We start from the raw sequence: 22,254 nt of genomic DNA, 5'->3' as shown, positions 1-22,254 counted from the left end.
GTCGGGCTGGCCCCAGCAGTGACCGGGTGGGGACGGGAGGCTGCGGGACCCCGGCTGAGGCTGGGCCGGACCACGGCTGCTCACACCTTGCTGAGCCTAAGCCGTGCCCCGCTGCCGGCCCCCGCTGAGCTGGAGTCCGCTGGGCTCCGGGAGGAGCTCCGGGTGGGTCCAGGCCCCCTCGGCCACGGCCCGTGCAGCACATGGTAATTGAAAGTGTTATAAATGCAACGGCAGATTAAAGATTAACAAAGATAAATTTATTATAAATTAATAAAGCAACGAACAGCGAGGAAAAACCATAATAAATGGACAGCGCAGCGCTGGGTGGACAGGGTCTATACGCAAGGTATAGGTGTTCCCAAATCCACGTCTGAGGGTTCTCTGGCCTGGGTTTTTATAGGGATTTTATGTCCCCAGGCTAGAATTCCAACCAGTTTCCATTCACCAAGTGTCCCTGATTGTCTGGTGAATGGATTTCCTGGCCTAGAACATTGAGTCAGTAAGTATCCGGGCAGAGTCTCCTCAAATGCAAAGTGAGTTTGTATGTATTTTAACATATTTCATCACAGCAGAATCGAGGGATCCGGGCTAGCGCGGATGGATATCTCGGAGGAGTAGTCTCTTCTTTGTCTTTCTTGATTGAGTTTCTGTAGTATGGGTTTGGCGGGTGTGGTGTTCGATTCTGGCAACGATCATTTTCCTGGGGCTCGTCCCTTTTGTCTTGCTTGATGGTCTCCGGCCGAAATCGGCCGGGCGTTGCCTTTATCTGGAGGTAGACTTTCAGGCTAGTTCTTTTGTTTCTATGATGGCCTGTGTCCTGTCCTTTCCTCCGAGTTGATGAGTCTGCTGAAGCTTGTTATCTGGGGGGGTCCTTTTGCAATCCGTGACTTTGGAAAAGGAATTCTACCTCGACCTGGAGGAGAATTCCTTATTCCATATTTTCATTAGTTATAATTACACATACTTTATTTAAACCTCTTATTCCGAATTTTTATTTACCCAATTCTTTATTACAGTCCCCCACCTAATAATTTGAACACATTAAAAATTCGTGTTTTCATACTTTTTCAGAGGAATATCAGGTTAGATAATGTCATTTTCCTCTTTGTCTAACTCTTCTACATTTTCTGGGGACAACATATGTTTGTTTTCAAATTCCCTCAATGCTTTAACCGCATTTCTACTCTCTTTTTCTTCTTCTAACTTCATGATTTTTGAAAGAAGGGTAGCGTTTCCTTGTGCCTTTTCTGGGTCTATTGGGAGAGAGGCAATCTGCATTCCTTGAACGACAGAATGTATCAGTCTGATCAGACAAGGAATCAGGCAGGGTAGAAAGATGACTCCGGCAATAGAACATCCTATAAAGAATACTAGCTTTTTCCACCATGCCCCTTGCCCAAAAATTTGATCCCACCAAGAGGCTTGTAAAATCGAATTCCATTTCTGGACGGGTACATGGGCTACTTTCTTTATTTCAGCAGCTAGACCCTTTATAGTTTCTCCGAAGTCATCTATTTCCATGCAACACTCTGACTCGTTATATCTGCCACACACTCCTCCCTCCTCAGCTAGCAAATAGTCGAGAGTGAGTCTGTTTTGGAAGACAAAGGCTCTCATCTGGGAATGTTGTTTTGCTAGGAGTTCCAGGGCTTCTGAAGTGTGGTTTGAAACAACTTCTACCACAGCCTGTAACCTAATGAGCCGATTGAGGAGGTAGATTGGGGTCCTGTATCCCCAACTGCCATCATTTGCCCATGTTGCCGGTCCATAATATTGTATGATCCTTTCGGCGGGCCATTCCTCCCCCTTCCATTTGTGGTTACCTCCGGCTATTGGTAGCTCCCGTTTCAATTCCCTCTTTTGTCGGGCTAGAGTTTCAAAGAGGGGAGCACCTAAAGACCTGCTTTCATCTTTAGGTAATGTAAAGAAGAAAGGCCGAATTATTCCGAGTGTGCATGACCCTTTCCAATTTCTGGGCAATTCACTGTATGCTTTCTTTCCGCATATCCAGTAAATCCCATCCGGTGCCTTCCAATCTCTGTTAAGTTTTGCCGGGTCCTCCCAATATTCCCTCAGGCCGAGAAAGGCATGGAAGGGATTCGCCCCGTCCTGTTTGTTCCAACATAAACCAATTAAATCTACCCATTCGCAATTATTTTCCCGAGATTGGCTCCAATAGCCCTCGGGTGATTCCGGCTGCCAGATTTTTGTCTTTTTATCTGAATTTACCGAGAGAGTTTTTACACACGGGGTGTAACCAACTAGCTCAGTGAATTCCCTTCCTTCCCGACTGATGCAAAAAGTCTCAATGATTCTTTTGTCAATCACCCACCCCTCTGGTCGCCGGGTTGTTTTAGATAATTTCAATCCTGTCCACTTAAGTAATTGTTCCGGGGTTAATCCTTCTCCCTTCCATGGCCATCTTTCGGCTGATTTCAGGCCGCCACATATCCAACAATTAGTTAATCCTAATTCGGTAGCTATTTCCTGCATCAGATCTATAAATAGATTCTGATTAGGGCTAGGTAGCTTCCAATTATCGTATTGTTTTTCTAATTGCTCATATTGCTCACTGAGAGAGTTTAACCTCTCTTGTTCGAGTCTTTTTCTCTTGTTTTCCATTTCCTGTCTTTTTAGTTCAAGAGTCAATTGTTTTATTTTATTTTCAGGGTCTGAACCATCCTCGTCTTTTGCAAAACAGATTACCTGATCAAACTGTAGACACACTCTGTCATTGTCATTTTTCAGTAAATCCAAAACTATAGGTTCATTACTGAATGACACTTTCGTTTCGTGTTTCAGGTTCCTCCCTTCCCAGTACAATTTCCCTCTCATGGTACAATATTTTAAGTTTGCTTTATTGTAACACAAGGGGTTGACTCTGTGATACGCAATGAACGTCGACTGTTTCTTTCCTCCAATCCAGACAGTTTTATTACACTGCCCGCAGACCGAGATTGGGGAAACCCCTCCTATTTCTCTTTTACTTCGTAGGTGGGTCACTTGGACCTCTCTTCCCCCTGTGATATGGGATTGCCTTTTTCCAGTACTTATCCCCGGGGTGGAGCACCAAATTTTCTTTTCCAGCTTACACAGGTCCATTTGGGTATCATTTGCCCAGCATTCCCCTGCGTGCAATTCCGGAGGGCAAGTGATCAATGGCTCGGTTCTTGTGGCAGTTTGGCACTGCTCACACTTCCCCAGGGAGGTCGTCCCTGGAGGCGCCTCGGGGCCCATCCTCTCGGTCCAGCACATGGCTAGGTTCAGGATCGTCAGGATTCCCCACAATCGCATCCCTCTGCCATTCCCTCCGCCCGTACAGGAACATACGGCGGGAATAACCATCTTCTCGGCAGCAAGGACTGTCTTCAGGGGCCCTTGACGTCCTGATGGCAAACCTCCTTTTAAAGGTTGCCCACCGAGATGCCTTGATCGTGCCGCTCCTGCACGGTACTTTTACGTTTCGGCAGCACTCAATTTTTAGAGGTTCCGCTTTACAGTCCAAATGGCCTCGCAGTCCCTTTTGAAAAAATCGGAACCACTCAGGAGAGTCGAGTTCCAAGATGCCCACCCGGGTAGCAAGTGCTAGAAAAAGGTTGGTCTGTTCTAATTCCTCTTTGTAACACGCGGCACACAACCCTCTCGGTTTTTGCCCTCCCAAACAATGAGTCACCCACGTTTGTTTACAATATGCACACTTAAAATGTACAAAAGGAAAACAATAACATTCAAAATTGGTGCAACTTATCCTGTCTTCGCTGCTCATTTGCTGTTCCGCTGAAGCCTGATTTTCAATTCTCCCGGAGGGGTTACAATTTTCCACTCGGGGGAGTCGCGAACCGAAACTTTCTTCACTCGGGAAGAGTGTGTCCAGCCCTTTTCAGCCGTACGAACCGCGGTGTCTGTAGTCAGGAGGACGAGGAATGGTCCTTCCCAGTGAGGACTGAGGGGTTGCTCTTTCCACCCTTTGATCAGTACTTTGTCCCCTGGTTGAATTTGGTGGATCGGAAATCCCAACGTGCTGCTCTGAGGAATCAATCCTCTTCTCCTTAACTCCTGTAAGTTTTTATTTATAGAAATGAGATAAGGTTGGAGTTGCACATCCTCTGTTTGAGGATGTTCAACCGGCATACCATGCTTGTATGGCATTCCATACAACATTTCAAAGGGGGACAGTCCTGTTTCTGAGTTCGGCATGGTTCTTATATTCAGCAATGCCAAGGGGAGACATTTGACCCAGGACATTTTTGTTTCAATTGTCAATTTGGATATTTGTGATTTTAACGTCTGATTCATCCTTTCCACTTGCCCCGAGCTCTGAGGGTGCCAAGGAGTATGATATTGCCATCTGATCCCTAATGCATCGGACAACTGTTTGATAATTTTTGAGGTGAAATGTGTGCCCTGGTCCGAATCAATATGGTCTACAATACCATATCTAGGAATTATTTCTTCCAGTAGAATTTTAGACACTGTTTGGGCCGTAGCCTTAGCTCTGGGAAAGGCCTCTACCCAATGTGTCAATTTATCTACTATAACTAACAAATATTTATTTCTGCCAATTCTCGGTAATTCTGTGAAATCCACTTGGATTCTTTCAAATGGTCGATATGAGATTGGCCGACCTCCCCAATTGGTTTGCCGAAAATTCGCTCTGTTTACCTTTTGGCATATCACACATCCCTGTACCTCTTGTTTTGCGAGCTCGAAGATTCCTTTACACCCGAAGAATTTTAAAAATTGTTCAGCCAATGCCCTGGTTCCCCAATGGGTTTGTGCATGTAGTCTTTTGAGTATTCCTTTTGCTATCCCCTTCGGGACCAACTCCCTCCCGTCAGGTAACCACCATTTACCCTCTTTGAAATGTCCCCCTACCTTTTTGAAGTCTTCCTGCTCCTTTTCCGAAGGAAGCACTGAAACCTCTGGAGGTTCCCTTGGGACTAGCTCAGAAATACTTACGGTCAACAATGCCGCTCTTTTCGCCTCTTTATCCGCTAAATTGTTTCCCCTTGTATGGAATTGTTGTCCGGTCTGGTGTCCTTTTACATGAACCACAGATACCTCCAGTGGCTCCCTGACCGCTTCTAAAATTTGTCTAATTATTTCCTCATGTACCAATCCTTTTCCTTTAGTGTTGATCAGACCCCTTTCTTCCCAAATTTTCCCGAAGGTATGCACTATCCCAAATGCATACCTTGAATCGGTATAGATGGTTCCCCTTTTTCCCTTCAAGCCTTTGAGGGCTTTTAGGAGAGCAAAGAGTTCACAAGCTTGTGCTGACCAATTTGCTTTTAGGGGACTCGATTCTACAGTCTGTCCTGTTATACCGTTTATGATGGCATATCCTGATTTACGTTTTCCCTCTATCATTCTTGAGGAACCATCGATAAACCATTTTTCTCCTCCTTCCAATTCCTGATCCTCCAGATCGGGTCTTACTTTAGTCTGTAATTCCACTGCCTCAATACAATTGTGTAGTAGCTTTCCCGTTGGTTCCCCATACAAAAATTGCGCAGGGTTTTGTGCAGAGGTTGTCCTTAATTCCAGTCCTGGCGAGCTGATTAACATGGCTTCATATTTCAGAAGCCTTGAATCGGTCAACCATTTCTCTGCTTTTTGTTGTAAGATGTTTCTTACATCATGTGGAGTATAAACTATCAGGGGAGCTCCAAACGTTACCTTTTTGGCTTCCCCAACCAACAGTGCTACTGCCACAATTGCTTGCAGACACGTAGGCCAGCCCCGACTGACTGGATCTAGGATTTTGGACAAAAACCCTATGGGTTTCTTCTTTTCTGCCCATTCCTGGGTCAAAACTCCCTGTGCTGTTTGTCCACTTATATCGACAAACAGTTGAAACTCTTTACTGATGTCTGGTAATGTTAGAACTGGAGCAGTGACGAGGGCATTCTTTAGTTCCTGAAACTTAATTTCGTCTTGCCCTGTCCATTTTAATCGATCTGTATTTAGCCTTTCATACAGAAATTTCACCTTTTCACTGTATCCTTCAATCCACTGTCTGCAATATCCCATGAGCCCTAAAAATTGCCTAATTTGTCTCTTGGTTTGTGGGGCAGGAAGTTCAAGAATTCCCACCACCCTCTCAGGATCTAATTTCTTTTTCCCTTGTGATATCCAATGTCCAAGATATTTTACTTCGGGCTCTGTGAATTGCAGCTTGGATTTAGATACTTTCAACTCTTTTTGTCCCAGAAAATTCAGCAGGGAAATGGTACATTTCTTCACCTGCTCCTCCGTGATTCCGGCGATTAGCAAATTGTCTACATATTGTAGTAGTTTTGTCCCTTCCTCTGGAGTGAATTGAGTGAGTAGTTGTTCTAAGGCTTGTCCGAACAAGTTCGGAGATTCGACGAATCCTTGTGGAAGGACTGTCCACCGCAATTGCTGATTTCGATTGGTATCTGGGTCCTCCCACTGGAAAGCGAAAAAAATCCTACTCCCTTCATCTAAAGGACATGTCCAGAATGCATCTTTTAAATCAATTACACTATACTATACATCCTCTGGTGAGAGTCTGTTTAGTAGAGTGTAAGGATTTGCTACCACCGGAAACCTGGTTCGGGTTCTAGCATTTACAGCTCTCAAGTCCTGAACCAATTGGAAGTTCCCATCGGCTTTCTTTACTGCCAGGATGGGGGTGTTATGTGGGGACATGCAGGGCTCGAGCGTGCCTCCTTTGAGCAGCTCGTCAATTATTAATTTCAAACCCTTCCTCCCTTCGGCTGGGATGGGGTATTGTCGCATCCTTATCGGATTCTCTGGATTTTCAATTTCAATTTTGATGGGAGCAATATCTAATTTTCCCACTTCCCCTTTTGAGTGCCATACTCGGGGGTCGATTTCTTTTTCATCTTTTGAAGTCAAATGTAACACCTTTACTACTAACTCTGAATCTTTCACAACGATATTTATTCCTAAAGCTATGATCATATCTCTTCCTAATAGATTGTAGTCTGCTTCTTCCACAAGCAACAAATTCCCTAAACATATCTTATTTTCCGACTCGATTTCCACCTCCTTGATTACTGAGACTTTAAATGGATCTCCCTTTGCGCCAATTACAATTACTTTTTCTTTACTCGTTTCACACCCTATAGGTAACTTCTGCAGGGTGCTTCTCTCAGCCCCGGTATCAACCAGGAAGCTCATTTCCTGGCGGTGGGGACCTACCTTCAATTTTATCAAGGGCTCTTTTGCTGTTACTGTCCCCATTTGAAAGAGCCCAAGACTTCCCTAATCTTCTTTAAATATTTGTTCATCTTTCATCCGTTTCCTGCAATCCCTTTTTATGTGTCCTACTTTCTTACAGTAGAAACACTCTGGAGGATCCTTTCGAGGAGGAGTTTCCTCCTTCTGAGATCCCTTTTGTTTTTTAGGTATCGGTTTACCCTGTTTCTGTTCTTGTTTTTGAACTTCTTTTACTGCAGCCACTAATATTTTGGCTTGAAGTTTCTGTTTTTCGTCTTCTCTCCTCATATAAACCTTTTGAGCTTCCCTTAGAAGCTCTTGGAGACTCTTCTCCTGCCATCCATCAATTTTCTCAAGTTTCTTCCTAATGTCCTCCCATGATTTAGCCACAAACTGCGTTTTAAGCAGGACCTCCCTGTCACGATCCGCAAGGTGGGATTCGTGATGTGGTTCTTTTAGCCGGTCTTAGAGTACAAAAGATTATCAGCAAACCAAGGACTTAAACAAGAAAACACAGTTTATTGAGTGCTCATCAGCACTAATATGCGATAGAGGGAAAGAAAAGAGAAAGCAAAGCATAAGGAAAAGAGAGTAAGGGGATTATAGCTACCAACGTCGAAGTCCACTCAGCCGTCCAACGACGCAGAGTCTTCTGTCCGTTGGGGAGATCTCAAAGGAAGGTAAGTTTGGGGTATAATTTTATAGTCTTTTGCAAAGCGAGGGGCGCAGGGCCAAAACCAGAGGAGATTGATGATCATTGTGATGAAATTCCATTGCGCAGGGAGCAGGTGTAGGGTACAGAGCGATCCATGTCTTGCAAGTCTTTGCTCACCAGCAGGAACAAGGACAAGGTGTTGTGGAAAACCCATTGCACCGGGTACCAGGCACAAGCCTCTGCTCACCAGCAGGAATGAGAGCCATGAGTCGTGGAAAACCCGTTACGCAGGTTACCAAGCCTCTGCTCACCAGCAGGAACGAGAGCAGTGTACCGTGCAACCACCTGCAAACAATCACTGAGCAAACATCCATCTCAGCTAGGCCCAAACCCCCAAACCAAGTCCCTTGTGATATTCAGGGTCTCAGTCTCTGTCCTTGAGACGGTTGTGAGACAGATGAGGGAATCTTCGGACCGTCTCTTACACCACCCCGTGGCTCACAATCGTCGAGGTCTTTCTGCACGATGTTGTAGTGCTGCTGCAGAATTCTTCTCTGAAGTCTTCAGGACTCGTTACAGTTGGTAGTATATCCCGGAAAAAACAGAGACAGGTAGTAGGGAAAAGATAAGGGACAGAAAAAGGAAAAAGAGAAAACAAAAACAATAAGTAAATCAATATGCTGATTTCAAAGAAAAACTATTCCATATATATAATTTCAACTAAGACTTACATATTGGTTTCTTATCTTAAAACAAACAATAAATTATATTCTAAAATACACCATGATAAAATGATTAACCTCCTAGTCACAATGTCAAATTATTTATTGTAGTGCCTGCATAATTCATCGAGTATCGATAACCTTAGGGGTATCAGCAACATGTAAAGTACCAATCATATTGTGTGCATCCATTATGGAAGTCAATTGTGTCAACCGCTTCATCATTCTCCAATTCAGGATGTACAAAATTGCTGATAGAACAAAACCAAGTAAAACTAAAACCAAGAGGACGATGATGGGATGACACAATTTGTTCAAAACACCTGTAGCAGTTGGTGACCACCCAAAAAGAGTGTCCCACCACTTGTGTTCAGCACCTTTCCTTACTCTTTCCAGAACACGATGTATTCCTTTCACATTGTGGTGAACCGTAACTAAGGTCTTTTGTCCATCCTTTTTGATCTTTTCCAAAATTTCGATTAAATCCTGGTGAAGCAACAATTGCCTTACCAGAGTAAAGTTCATTCCAATCGGAGCAGGCACTAAACGATGAATCAAAGTGTAATTATACTGCAAAAGATAATATGAAGTAACTGGAGCTAAATAAGAAAAGTCACAACCTATATTCTCAGTAAAATTGCATACACAAAAATTTGAATGATTCTTAGTATCCACTACTATGTTTTCTACAAGCATACTATCACAAGCAGTTCTCAAGCATACACATCCATTGCCTACATACACAAGCACTGTTTCAGAAGTGTCATTAGGATGGATTTCAAAATGACAGATATTCTGTTCTGTGTCTAAACAAATGTCTTGAGCTTTGATTGCATTACTTTCACAGATAAACCCTTGTTGTTCCCGGACAATACAATTTTCCAAACCAACAGTTTGCCATTTCCCACCAATCTGACGGGCCCATTCCCTATGCTCTAAAGGATAGAGAACAGCTCCGTCATGATTCAGCCCCAATGCAATGATAGGAAAGACTGAATGTACTGAAGCATTACGTATTGTCAACACAAAAGCTGTGGCTGTGTTTGTGATGGGATCGTAGGTAAAATTTACCAAATTCCACCAAGATTGAAATTCCTTTTCAAAATCATTGGCATTGTCCCAGACTATTTTCCGAATCTCAGTGGGAAAGGTGCCTTCTTCACCCTCTCTGATAATTGATGCAGCAACTGACTGCATCCACAACTGGGCTTGAATACAGCTAAGAGCCAGAGAAACATTGTTTTGGGTAGCACTGAGTGCATCAATTATTAATTTGTGATCATCTACATTTACCCTTTCCCAATTTGGTAATATGTTTGATAGCAACCACTGTTGGGTTCCCAAAGCAGTTAAAGATGACCTCAGTGGTTGTTGTATTTTGGTCAAATCTTTAGTTGCAACAGCCAATTTATTCATCAATACTTCTGAATCAATACTATTCAAAATTCCTAGTCCTGATCCCACGACACCGGTTATATCTCTTGTCATCCGTTTGTGAAAAGAATTTCGCTTTCGCAACCAGGTTGTCCACCCCTCAAAGGAAGTTTGCAAAAAAGGTGAACAAGCTGGCTGAATCTCTGAGACATTGTTTTGCATTAGTAATTTAACTTGTTTGATAGACCATGCTGGATTAAATAGCATTTGTTGTTGGCCAGTTTTCCTGATTACATAGGGTCCAATTTCAGAAATTTTTGGAGTCAATCTAATTGGTGGTTGTGTGGTAGGTAGTACAACCTGAACATTAAGCTCTCCCCAATATTTGGTATTGTTTTTACCACACACGACTTTGGAGGACAATTGTACAGCCGTTAAATTCAGCCAACAATCTTGATTCCGAGTTTCACAAGATATAACCTGGCCACGAGATCCGGCAACTTGACTGTGTACAGGCTCAGTATGGGATCCGGTACTCAGTCTGCAGCGTATTGAAACATCATCACCTTGAGTTAACAGAAAAGAAGGGAAAACGTTAGTTTTACCATTCAGCACAAAAGGGGTATTTACACCATGGTATGTGATTATCACACTTAATATAGGCCTTGTTACAGCATTTATTTTAAATCTGTGAATTAAACCTGTAAATCCTGTTTGCCAAGTGCAGGTCACGTAAACTGGTCTGGTTAAGGTAAAATTGTACCAGCAGTCAGTGGGTTCACTTCTACAGAGCTTCGTGCTTTCGACATTGTTGGTGCTCGGATCTAGTGTGTAGTTTCCAATGTTCTTCTGACGGCAACACAATATGAGGGGATCATATTTGTCGCATTTCCAATCTTCTGTGGAACAAAGTTCTGCTGAAATATTAGGGTGCAAACTGCTTGTTAAATTCGGTTCAAGAAGGTTTCCGGCAATTGTAATGGTGGAGGCTTTTTCATAACGAGATTTTTCTATTTTCCTACATCCTATCTTAATTTCCTCCCCAATTGCTCCTGTTAGTATTCTAACCCAATCCTTTTGATCCCACTCCCAGTCACCCGGGCGGTACATTTCAGAGTTATGCAGTACTACAATTGCTAGATTTCGCTGATGGTCTCCAGGGTGATGTCCTATGGCATAGTTGCTGGTGACTGCTTCGGACCATGGCCACTCAGTCGAGTTTTGGCCATGATATTGCGGCAGGATGAAAAGAAGGATTAGTAGTGTTATCATGGCTTATTCAATTTTCATGTCCCTCGGAGTTCTTCTGTGAAAGTAAAAGAAACAACAGATTCTGCCACATTGGGGCAGGAGATTAAAATGAAGGAATTATCCAGCGTGTGTTTATCCGATGCTCCTTCCCCAGGGCATCAGATGCTACCCACGCATACTTGTTCAAGGGAACTTTCAGTATCAGTGGCACTTCCCCTACTGTGGGGAGGTCCACCAAAACCGGCTGACCAGGGTAGTGCGCTGGATTCTTAGAATCGTTTGGCCCCCATGGTGCAGGGATGATGTTAGGAGCTTTTGGGCAAAAGGCAGTGATTTTGGGACACCCATTCACCCCCCATCTATCATTTATAGTTTTGACAGCTTTCCACAATCGGACATCCCAATTCCCTTCATGTGGTTTCAGGAGTCGCTTAAGGAGACCATTGGTTCTTTCTACAATCCCGTTAGCTTGAGGGTAGTAAGGGGTGTGAAAGGTCCATTTAATTCCCTCATCCTTTGCCCAATCTTGCACAACTTTAGCAGTGAAGTGAGAACCATTATCAGATTGAATCTCTTGTGGTTTTGGAAAAGTTCCAAACCATCCCTGCAAAGCCTTAACAGTGTTGTCACCAGTGGCTCTGTTAAAAGCATCAGCCTGAACTAACCCGGACACAATTTCTACCCCTACCAGCACAAAGTGTTTACCTCTTGACTGTTTGAAAGGGCCAATATAATCGACTTGCCATGCATCCCAAAGTCCTTTGCCTGTTCTTAAATGCAAAGGGTCATCTTTCAGAGGGTGTCTTTCCAGCCGCTTGCGGCATTGCTCACAGGCTGATATACATGTTTTGCACATTTCTCTGGTAACGGGCCACCCTCGAGCAAAAGCTTCTTTATACAGATCCTTTACACCTGTGTGTTGTCTTTTTACATGCAGCCACTCTAATAAGTGATCCCAGTCATCTGTAACAAGTTCCTCCTTTAGAGGACTTATTCTTGCCAGTTCATCAACTGCATTGTTCAGGTTACCAGCTAAATCTCCATTTGTTTGATGTGAAGCCACCCAACCTACAGCAAAATTTCCTTGGGTTGCAAAATTTAAAATTTCTTGCCATTTTTCCTTCTGCCATACTGGAATCCTATTTACTTCCCAATCATTTTGTTGCCAAAAAGAGAGCCACTCTGTGCATCCCTTAAACACAGCATAGGAGTCAGTGTAAATATAAACTACAGAGGCATTCTGTGCCTCTCGTTTGAAAACGCTCCAAACAGCTATTAATTCACCCACTTGAGCACTGCCTTCTCCTTCAGTAACTATTTGTTCACCTGAGGAAGTGTGGAGAGCTACTGCCCGGTACTTCCATACCTTCCCTTCTCGCTTGGCAGAAGCATCAGTGAACCAAGAGTTTGTTGATTTTTCGGGGGAGAAAGGAGGGGCTACCTTAATTACAGAAACAGGGTTTTCGTGGCCATCAGCCAAGCTCTCGGTTTCTTGTATGGCCAGACTTTTTATCGCTCCTTCAGTTATTGAAAAGATGTTACAGTAATGTTCGATCTGGGCATACCATTTTCTTACTGAAGCCCTCTGTGCCACCCCGTCAGGGGGGGGAGTCCCAGTAGTAACTGTTTTTATAACTTTAAAAGGGCCTCTCAGCACTATGGGTTGTTGTCGTGTAATTTTCTCCACTTCTATGAGAGCTATGCTGACCACAAACAGTCCCTTTTCCCAAGTGGTGTATCTCTTCTCAGCATCTTTAAAGCCACGGGAGAAAAACCCAACAGGTCTTGTAGGGCCTTCTGGACCCTGTTGCCATATGTGAACTGACAGTGCTGAAGCAGCAAACCCCCATTCTACTTGGAAAGGATCTGTGGGATGTATGGGACCCAGTGCTTGATAGGCTATTGCTTCAAAGATTAACAATTGCAATGCCTCTTCTTGGGAAGGGGTCCATTCCCATTTCACCCCTTTTCTTAACAAATCATAAAGGGGTCTGGCAATTATTGAAAAATCTGGGATGTGTTTTCTCCAAAACACTAACAAGCCTAAAGCTTGTTGAAGTTCTTTCTTGGATTCAGGCATTTTAATCTGATCTAGAGTGGTTAGGGTATCAGGTGGGATACATGTCATACCCCCCTTCCACCAGATTCCCAAAAACTTCACTTCTTGTGATGGTTTCTGAATTTTTTCTGAGGGGATTTGTAGGTCAAGGCTTTCTAGGTGAGATATTATTTTTTGCTGAACCTCCCTCACTACTTCCTTTTCCTCTCCCCCCACAAGAATGTCATCAATGTATTGATAAACAGCTATATCCTCAGGTTTGGATATTTTTTCTAATTCTTGTGCCAAAGCATGGTGTGCTAAGGTGGGAGAGTGTTTGTACCCTTGTGGTAATCTGGTGAAGGTGTATTGCTGACCATCCCAAGTAAAAGCAAAACGGTCCATGTCCTCTGGCTGTATAGGTATCATAAAGAACATGTCTTTGACATCTATATTTGCCATGAATGGGTGAGCTTTTTCTTGAATTGATATTATTAATTCAGCTAAATTTGGAACCGCTGCAGTGAGGGGATCTGTGTTGGCATTTAGCCTGCGAAAGTCAATGGTAAGTCTCCATTTTCCATTAGGTTTCCGCACTGGCCACACTGGAGAGTTAAAAGGGGAATGAGTGTTAACTATTACCCCTTGATCTCGTAAATCCTGAATTACAGTTTTGATGCCTTCCTTGGCACCAGAAGGGAGAGGATATTGTTTAACGTTAGTGATTTTACTGTGTGGCAGGGAAGGTGCCATTTGGAGCAAGTTAATGTTAAGACGTGATGTGCCAAAAGACCACAATAGGCCGTCCTGATCTTCCCACTGCCTTCCAGCCAGAACATCCATGCCTAACAAATCATTTGGGATATCTCCAAGCACTACTTTGATAGTTAATTGTTCTTCCTCTCCAGGTAATAAAATTTTTACAAAAGCTATTTTCATAGCTTCTGAAGTTCCCAAAGCATTCAGGACACAGTATCTTTTCTTTACTGGAACAATTCCACATTTTTGGGCAGTTGCATTTGTTAATGCAGAAATTTGGGCTCCAGTGTCTATTACAAAAGTGACCAGTGTTCGCTTGGGACCAACTATTGCTGTTATTAATAAATCTCCAGTTTGTCGATTGCGGGTGAGCTGTCTAAGATATATCCAATTGCCCCCCCCATCTCTATGCTCACCTTCAATTAGAGACGGGGGTTCAAGTTTCCCTGCTTTTGAAAATGTTTCAATTCCATTGCTAAACTTTGGGGTTGTTTCTGCTCCCTATCCAGAGCTTGGGAGTGATTTTGCTTTGACCCACTGCTCAGAAACTGTGATTGTTTCTGTTCACTATCCAGAACCTGTGAGTGATGTTGCTTTGGCCCACTACCCAGATATTGTGCATAAGGTTGTGTTGGCTCACTGCCTGGAGTAGGCTGAGGGGAAGGTGGAGCGCTTGGTACAATGGGGCTGGATTCCTGCCACCGAGAAACCAGTTTACTTAATTTTTCAAATGGTAGGTTATCCATTAACCCCTTTGGTATCCCCTTTTTCAGCCCCAAGTTCCACCAATACTGTTGGCTAGAAATTTGCCCACCCTTTTCTGTTTTCATGTTAGGAGGGGCAATGTGCCTAACACCCTTTGTTCTTTCTAGCTTTTCCTCTGGGGTTTTTACAGGACCATATTTCCTGTTATAGTTTAGTAACTCTTCTGCAACTTCACTCCATGTCCAAATTTTGTGATTTCCAGCAGCTAAATTGAGTTGTGAGTTTGTATGTGGTGAAGGATTCGTGTACGGAGAAAACCCAGGATCAACAGATCTACTTTTGTTATTTGGGTTTTCCAGAAGCCTGTCCAGTCTTTCTATTGGGCTTATGGCAGCTATCGTTTTCTGGAGAAGGATAGCAGTGGGTTTAAGCGATTCTGGAAGGCCACGAATTAAAGGAGTCATAATTTCAGCCTTCACGGGTAGCAACATTGGTGATTCAGAACCAACAATTAATTTTCTTTCATGAATCAGTTGTAGACAAGCTGCCTTATGAATGTTTTCTAGAATTTGGTCTGGGGAGCCGGTTAGAGCTACAGGATCTCCCCTTTCCAGGGGGTTAAGTCCCCCTGCCCAATATGCAGCTCGCTGTGTTAGGGACCATGGGTTGCGGTTATCTCCTGTTGTTAAGAAAACACCATGTCCCCAATAACCACTTGCTTCCTGTTCAGATAATCGAATTTGATCTCCCCCTGTGAGAGACACTCGAAATACGTATTCTGTCTCTGACTCGTGAGGGAGACGCCCATACTCCTTTTTTAACTTAGCCAATTCAGTAGCAGTGTACGGGATTTCTTTAGTGGTTATATGTGGATCAAGATCTTCATCATTGATATAGTTATATTCTGTTTTAATCAAAGGTCTTATTTGGGAGCAACAGTTTTCACCACAATTTTTTACCAAATGTAATTCTGCTTGAGGATATATGTGATTTATCTGAGGAGTTTCTTTTTCCAACGACTCCTTAAAGGAATCAGTAGACTGTGAATTTTTGGCACACTCCTCACTCAGAGCAGTTCGTAAGAAATGAATTTCATTTTGCAAACTTTCAACTAAATTTTGTAGGGATTGTATAATTACATTCTCTTCCTGCCTTCGTCTCGTGCGAGCCTCTACAGCCGACGTAAGGCAAGCTCCCAGTACAGAACAAATTATGGTTTTATTACGGCCAAATTTGAACTTTGCCTCATGTTGCAGGGAGCAAATTCTATCAGTTACATTTTCCAGGTTAAACCAATTATTTTGAGCCCATTCTTCCCCAGCTGGGGAGGGCTTAGCATTGTGTTTTGCTAACAAAGCAATGAATGCAGCTTTATCTTTTATACTAGAGTTTTCAGAGTGTTCACTCATGTTTGTGTGTGTGAAGGGTTCAGTACCACTACAGGGAGGTAAGACTTAAGTTACGCACAGACGCAGCCTTTGCCACGTCACCCTTCGCGTCCCTGTATCGATGAAGAGACAAAATCTGCTTGGGAGGAACCCCTTTATGTTAAAATTCAAGTTGTCTCTTTACTACACCAAGCAGTCAAAATTCATCAAAAACACATAACAGTACACAGAACCACTACAGGGAGGTAAAACTCACACTACATCAGACGCAGCCAACGCTGCGTTCCCCCCTGCCGTGGGTGGAGAGACCAAATCTGCTTGGGAGGCACACCTTTATGTTAAAATTCAGACTCTCCGCTACACCAAGCAGTCAAAATATAAAAAACCAGTAAGTCCCACCTTTTGTACTCAAAGATCCCGTGTAAAATTCTGAAGACAGAGCCCTCAAATGAGTGTAGGGGTGCTTTTCACCTGGGCGTGTGCAGTTTGCGAGAAATTCGAGTCGCCTCCCTTGCTTTCTAGACACTGCTCACCAGCGTGGCAGGCTAGGTGCGGCTGAAGCGAAGCGTCCTTCCCCTGATACAGACTGCACAACAACCTGCAACCCCTTCTGTCTCTCAGAATCCTGTCCGTGACGCCAATTTATGTCACGATCCGCAAGGTGGGATTCGTGATGTGATTCTTTTAGCCGGTCTTAGAGTACAAAAGATTATCAGCAAACCAAGGACTTAAACAAGAAAACACAGTTTATTGAGTGCTCATCAGCACTAATATGCGATAGAGGGAAAGAAAAGAGAAAGCAAAGCATAAGGAAAAGAGAGTAAGGGGATTATAGCTACCAACGTCGAAGTCCACTCAGCCGTCCAACGACGCAGAGTCTTCTGTCCGTTGGGGAGATCTCAAAGGAAGGTAAGTTTGGGGTATAATTTTATAGTCTTTTGCAAAGCGAGGGGCGCAGGGCCAAAACCAGAGGAGATTGATGATTATTGTGATGAAATTCCATTGCGCAGGGAGCAGGTGTAGGGTACAGAGCGATCCATGTCTTGCAAGTCTTTGCTCACCAGCAGGAACAAGGACAAGGTGTTGTGGAAAACCCATTGCACAGGGTACTAGGCACAAGCCTCTGCTCACCAGCAGGAATGAGAGCCATGAGTCGTGGAAAACCCGTTACGCAGGTTACCAAGCCTCTGCTCACCAGCAGGAACGAGAGCAGTGTACTGTGCAACCACCTGCAAACAATCACTGAGCAAACATCCATCTCAGCTAGGCCCAAACCCCCAAACCAAGTCCCTTGTGATATTCAGGGTCTCAGTCTCTGTCCTTGAGACGGTTGTGAGACAGATGAGGGAATCTTCGGACCGTCTCTTACACCTCCCCCACCGGGGAACTGGGATCAGTCCCGGAGTAAATCTGCAGACTTCTCCGCAACCTTTCTAACCATTCGGTAGGGGATTCTTCCTTTCCTTGACATTCCCCAAATACTTTGCTAATGTTCTGTCCCCTGGGGACCGCCTCTCTTATTCCCTGCACGATGATATTCCTTAAATCTATCATGCTGCTTCTTCCTTCCTCGGTCTGGGCACTCCAACTCGGGCTCACACTCGGCCACTTTTGGTCGCCGGGTGTTCCCTGCGGGTGACGCCTTTCTCAATCTCTGATGCCCGCCTGCTTAATCATTTCTCTCTCCTCCTGGCTAAACAGGGATCTCAGGATGGCCATGAGATCTTCGTAGGTGTAAATACTACTCTCTAGAAAATCGTCTAACTTTTCGGCCACCCCAAATGGGTCATCTAGCAGTCGCCCCATTTCTTTCTTGAATGCTCGTACATCCCCTGAGTTAAGGGGCACATTTACAAATCCAATTATTCCGGGAGTGGTTGGCACTTCCCTGAGAGGGAACATTCGGTGCCCACTTTCTGTCTCTCCCCATTCTCCATTCCCTATTTTTGATTTCCACCGAGTCCTGCTTGCAGGAGGGGAACTGGAGTTTGCGGGAGGGTTTCCCCTCATTGCTGGCGGGATGTCTGCCGCAGCTACGTGACTCAGAGGGTTTCCTTCTGATACTTTCGGTGGTCCCAGCTGTGGTGGCCGGACCGGGATTTGTGGAGGGGGTAAGCCCCATCCTTGCGCCAACACCGACTCCAAAGAGGGTGCGGTGGCTGGGTTTTCTGCAGGTGGGGGGGTAGTGAGGGTTTCTGGCACTACTCCCGGTGGTTGAGGGGAGCGTGCTTCTGCTAGTTGCCCCATGGAACCCTCGGGTGCTGATGGTACTACTTGGTCCATCACCGGAGGCTCTACTGGCCCGCGGTATGGAGGGGGTAAGTGATCCAGGGGTTCCCAGGTCTCTGTCTTATGTTCGTTTTTCTGTTTCACTGGAAACAGCCGCACTCTGGTATTTAACCAGAGTTTGGCATATTCTTTCTCCTCGCCGTCTGACGAGACCTTTTTCTCTACGTGTGCGAGTAATTCCCTGCACGTCCATTTATCAAATGTTCCCAATACTGGCCAAGTGAGACAGTTTCTCAATTCCTGTCCTCCCCAGATCTCGGCACAGTAATAAATCATTTTTGCCTTAGATTTTCCTCGTTTCTCGGGACAAATTTCCCAATTTCTCAACATCCACCCTAAAGGACTCTCTGGTGGGATGTCTAGCATTTGTTTTGATTCCTCTGATGGGCTTTTCTCGTTATCTAGTTTCTGCGTTCTACTTTTTCTCTGTCCCATTTTCTTACGATTCTTACCTGCTCTGCGTTGTGTTCGTCTTTCTTTTTTTCTTCGTCTGAAAGTCCTAGATCGCACCAATACTTACCTCTCGGTTAGCTGTACCGGGGTTTTCTCGATGTTCCGACTTTCTAAATCTTTTGGCTGAGAGAGTTTACCAGTTCCAGAGCTCGACTGGACGTCCCTTCCTCTCTCAGCCCCCTTTGATCGGTCCCCTGAGACTCCCTTTAGCCTCAGGCTTTACGAGTAAGGAAAGAGAGACCCTTTCACACAGAATCGCTTCCTTCGCGGCCGGCCAATTCCCTCGCGGGAGGATGGAAACGCGGCCTTGAAGTCCACGCTCGCTTCGTGACCAGGTCACGTCTCTCACAAACTCGCCCGATCACCCGCTCAACCTCACAGTACTTACAGCAATTTCCTGCGAGGGCGTCTTCGTGCACGTATGACTTTTTATGAGCTACCAAGCCGCGGCTTTCCCGAAGGCTCCTGCCTTCCCGAGCTCTCTGGATCCGTTTCCCTTTTTATTATGGTTTTTCCTCAGCCTAAATTTGGTTCGGCAATCGGAGTGAACTGCGGAGGGTCTCTGCTCCCCAGGCCGCTGAAATCAGCGGGGGTACCCCCCTGGACAGCGAGATTCTCCCACAGTTTCTTCCGATCCGAGTCACGGCACCAATCTGTTATAAATGCAACGGCAAATTAAAGATTAACAAAGATTAATTTATTATAAATTAATAAAGCAACAAACAGCGAGGAAAAAAAAACCACAATAAATGGACAGCGCAGCGCTGGGTGGACAGGGTCTATACGCAAGGTATAGGTGTTCCCAAATCCACGTCTGAGGGTTCTCTGGCCTGGGTTTTTATAAGGATTTTATGTCCCCAGGCTAGAATTCCAACCAGTTTCCATTCACCAAATGTCCCTGATTGTCTGGTGAATGGATTTCCTGGCCTAGAACATTGAGTCAGTAAGTATCCGGGCAGAGTCTCCTCAAATGCAAAGTGAGTCTGTATGTATTTTAACATATTTCATCACAGCAGGATTGAGAGATCTGGGCTAGCACCGATGGATATCTCGGAGGAGTAGTCTCTTCTTTGTCTTTCTTGATTGAGTTTCTGTAGTATGGGTTTGGCAGGTGTGGTGTTCGATTCTGGCAACGACCATCTTCCTGGGGCTCGTCCCTTTTGTCTTGCTTGATGGTCTCCGGCCGAAATCGGCCGGGCGTTGCCTTTCTCTGGAGGTAGACTTTTAGGCTGGTTCTTTTGTTTCTATGATGGCCTGTGTCCTGTCCTTTCCTCCGAGTTGATGAGTCTGCTGAAACCTGTTATCTGGGGGGGTTCTTTTGCAATTCGTGATTTTTGGAAAAGGAATTCTACCTCGACCGGGAGGAGAATTCCTTATTCCATACTTTCACTTAGCTATAATTATACATACTTTATTTAAACTTCTTATTCCGAATTTTTATTTACCCAATTCTTTATTACATTATGGACGATTATATTAACATTGTGGACGATTATGGATGGTATGGCTCTTCTGGTGGACTGTTTTTGTCTTCTGTGAAGTTCCTTTTTTTTTTTTTTTTGGTGTATACCTCCCTGTACCTTCCCCTTTCCTCTGTTCCTAAAGGCAGGACAAAGGGTGAAAAAAGCCAAGATGGCTCGGGGCTGCTGCCAACTCCCCGTCACCCCGGTATCTTTCTGCCATCCCATCCCTGTTCTGAAGGCAGGCAAGGGATGGAGAACATCCAGAGTGATGCGGGTCTGCTGCCATCTGCCCGCTGTTCCGTGTCCTCCTTCACCTCCTGTCTTTCCATATTCCCTGTTCCTGGTCCGGGAAATTCCGTCCCGGCCTCCCCCCCCATCCCAAGATGGCTCTGGCCATGCGGTCTGGGATCCCTTGTTTCCCGCCTTGCTCCTTCTTTTCCAGCCCCGAACCTTCCCTTCCCCCAGTAACTCCTGCTTCGCTCCCACCCCTTTGTTCGGTGCTCCACCCCTGGGGGCTCTGCCTTTTCCATCCTGGGCAACACCTCCTCCGGGGAGATCGAAACTGGAACTGAGCTCCCAGAGCCAGTGTTTCACCGAGATCATCTAAAGCAGCTACACCCACATGGGAACCAGAGCTGAAACTGGAGATGGAAGAACTCTGCCCCTCGTGAGAGGAGATCTAAGAGCTGCACCCTTCCTAAAAGAGAATCCTAAACTGGAAGAGACTGAACTAAAAAACCATTATGTTTGCATTAAGTACCATCACCGTTTAATTTGCCCGGCGTGGTCCGAGATTTAAATTTGTTTTCAATTTTGTTTTTTCTGTTTGCTTAATGTGTTTCGTTATTGAGTTTTTGTTGTCCCACAAAGCAAAGTGGGTGCTCTGTGGAGGAGGTGAGATTTTAAGGTGTATGTTTGGAAACATTTTAAGCTCCTAATTAAAATTAAAAATAAAAAAATAAAAAAAAAAAAAAAAAGGAGCAGATGTGGCAGCAGCCTCATGGAGACAAAGAGTTACATTGTCCCACCCCAAACCCCTTGAGAAGGGCAGCCCAGGTGTTCTGATTGGGTTTGAGTCCCTGAGGGGCTCTCCCTTGGTGTGCTTCTACTGGTCCCTGACCCTGAACTCCACCCTCAAAGGTGGAAACCCTTGAGAGTTCTGTCCCTCAAAAACCCCTGCTGTGCCTCTGTTTGGGGCTCTCTGTTCTGGACCTGACTTTGTTCCCATGCTGAATAAATGGTTTCATGAACGGGAGCCCGTCTCGGTTGGTGTTTGATGCTGGTCCCCAGAATCCTGCTGCTTCCCTGGACGAGATCCTGGAGCTGTGGACTGCAACAGCAGGGTATTGGATGAAATACACAAATTGACACATTGGGGGACACAGGGTCTATGTGACCATTTCTTGAGGGAGAACATCTGCATAGGGGTTTATGATATAGCAAAGGCCATCACTCAGGGCTGTGTAACGTGTCAAAGGGTAAACCAACAAGTGATGATGAAACCCATACCAGGGGGGAGGGAACTAGCGGAGAGACCCTTCTAAAATGTGCAAATTGATTTCACAGAAATGCCTCTAGGACAGGGATACAAACACCTGCTAGTGATCGTAGATCACCTGACCCATTGGCCAGAGGCTTTTCCCACTTGGAATGAAACAGCGAGAGTAGTAGTCAAAATACTTTTGGAACATATTGTCCCCAGGTATGGGTTAATCAATAACATAGACTCGGACCAAGGCCCCCATTTCACTGCCCATGTTCTCCAGGAAATCACTGAAGCCCTGGGGATAAAGTGGAGGTTACACACCCCATGGCATCCCCAGAGCTCCGGTCGGGTAGAACGGATGAATAAGACCATAAAAACGACCTTAACCAAGCTGACTCTGGAGACTAAATTAGATTGGATAAAATGTTTCCCTTTGGCTTTATTACAGATAAGAACCCGACC

The 22,254-nt window shown here is 44.8% G+C and overlaps 2 protein-coding genes across 2 annotated transcripts; both read right to left on the bottom strand.

Annotated features, from left to right (window-relative positions):
- Positions 1-7,708: 7,708 nt before the first annotated feature.
- On the bottom strand, positions 7,709-12,296 carry LOC147645266 (uncharacterized). Its single transcript, XM_086874784.1, has one exon. It carries the CDS (start codon positions 11,230-11,232, stop codon positions 8,710-8,712), a length of 2,523 nt encoding a protein of 840 aa, XP_086730910.1. The 5' UTR covers positions 11,233-12,296; the 3' UTR covers positions 7,709-8,709.
- A 1,690-nt stretch (positions 12,297-13,986) lies between these two features.
- LOC147645265 (uncharacterized) lies at positions 13,987-16,211 on the bottom strand. The gene has a single exon (XM_086874811.1). It carries the CDS (start codon positions 16,120-16,122, stop codon positions 14,431-14,433), a length of 1,692 nt encoding a protein of 563 aa, XP_086730937.1. The 5' UTR covers positions 16,123-16,211; the 3' UTR covers positions 13,987-14,430.
- Between the last annotated feature and the right edge of the window lie 6,043 nt (positions 16,212-22,254).

This window comes from Cyanistes caeruleus, unplaced genomic scaffold, assembly GCF_971803275.1.
Source record: "Cyanistes caeruleus unplaced genomic scaffold, bCyaCae1.hap1.1 HAP1_SUPER_30, whole genome shotgun sequence".
Classification (NCBI taxonomy): domain Eukaryota; kingdom Metazoa; phylum Chordata; class Aves; order Passeriformes; family Paridae; genus Cyanistes; species Cyanistes caeruleus.
Note: the sequence above shows the minus strand (reverse complement) of the source record. Positions and strands in the feature narration are given on the sequence as shown.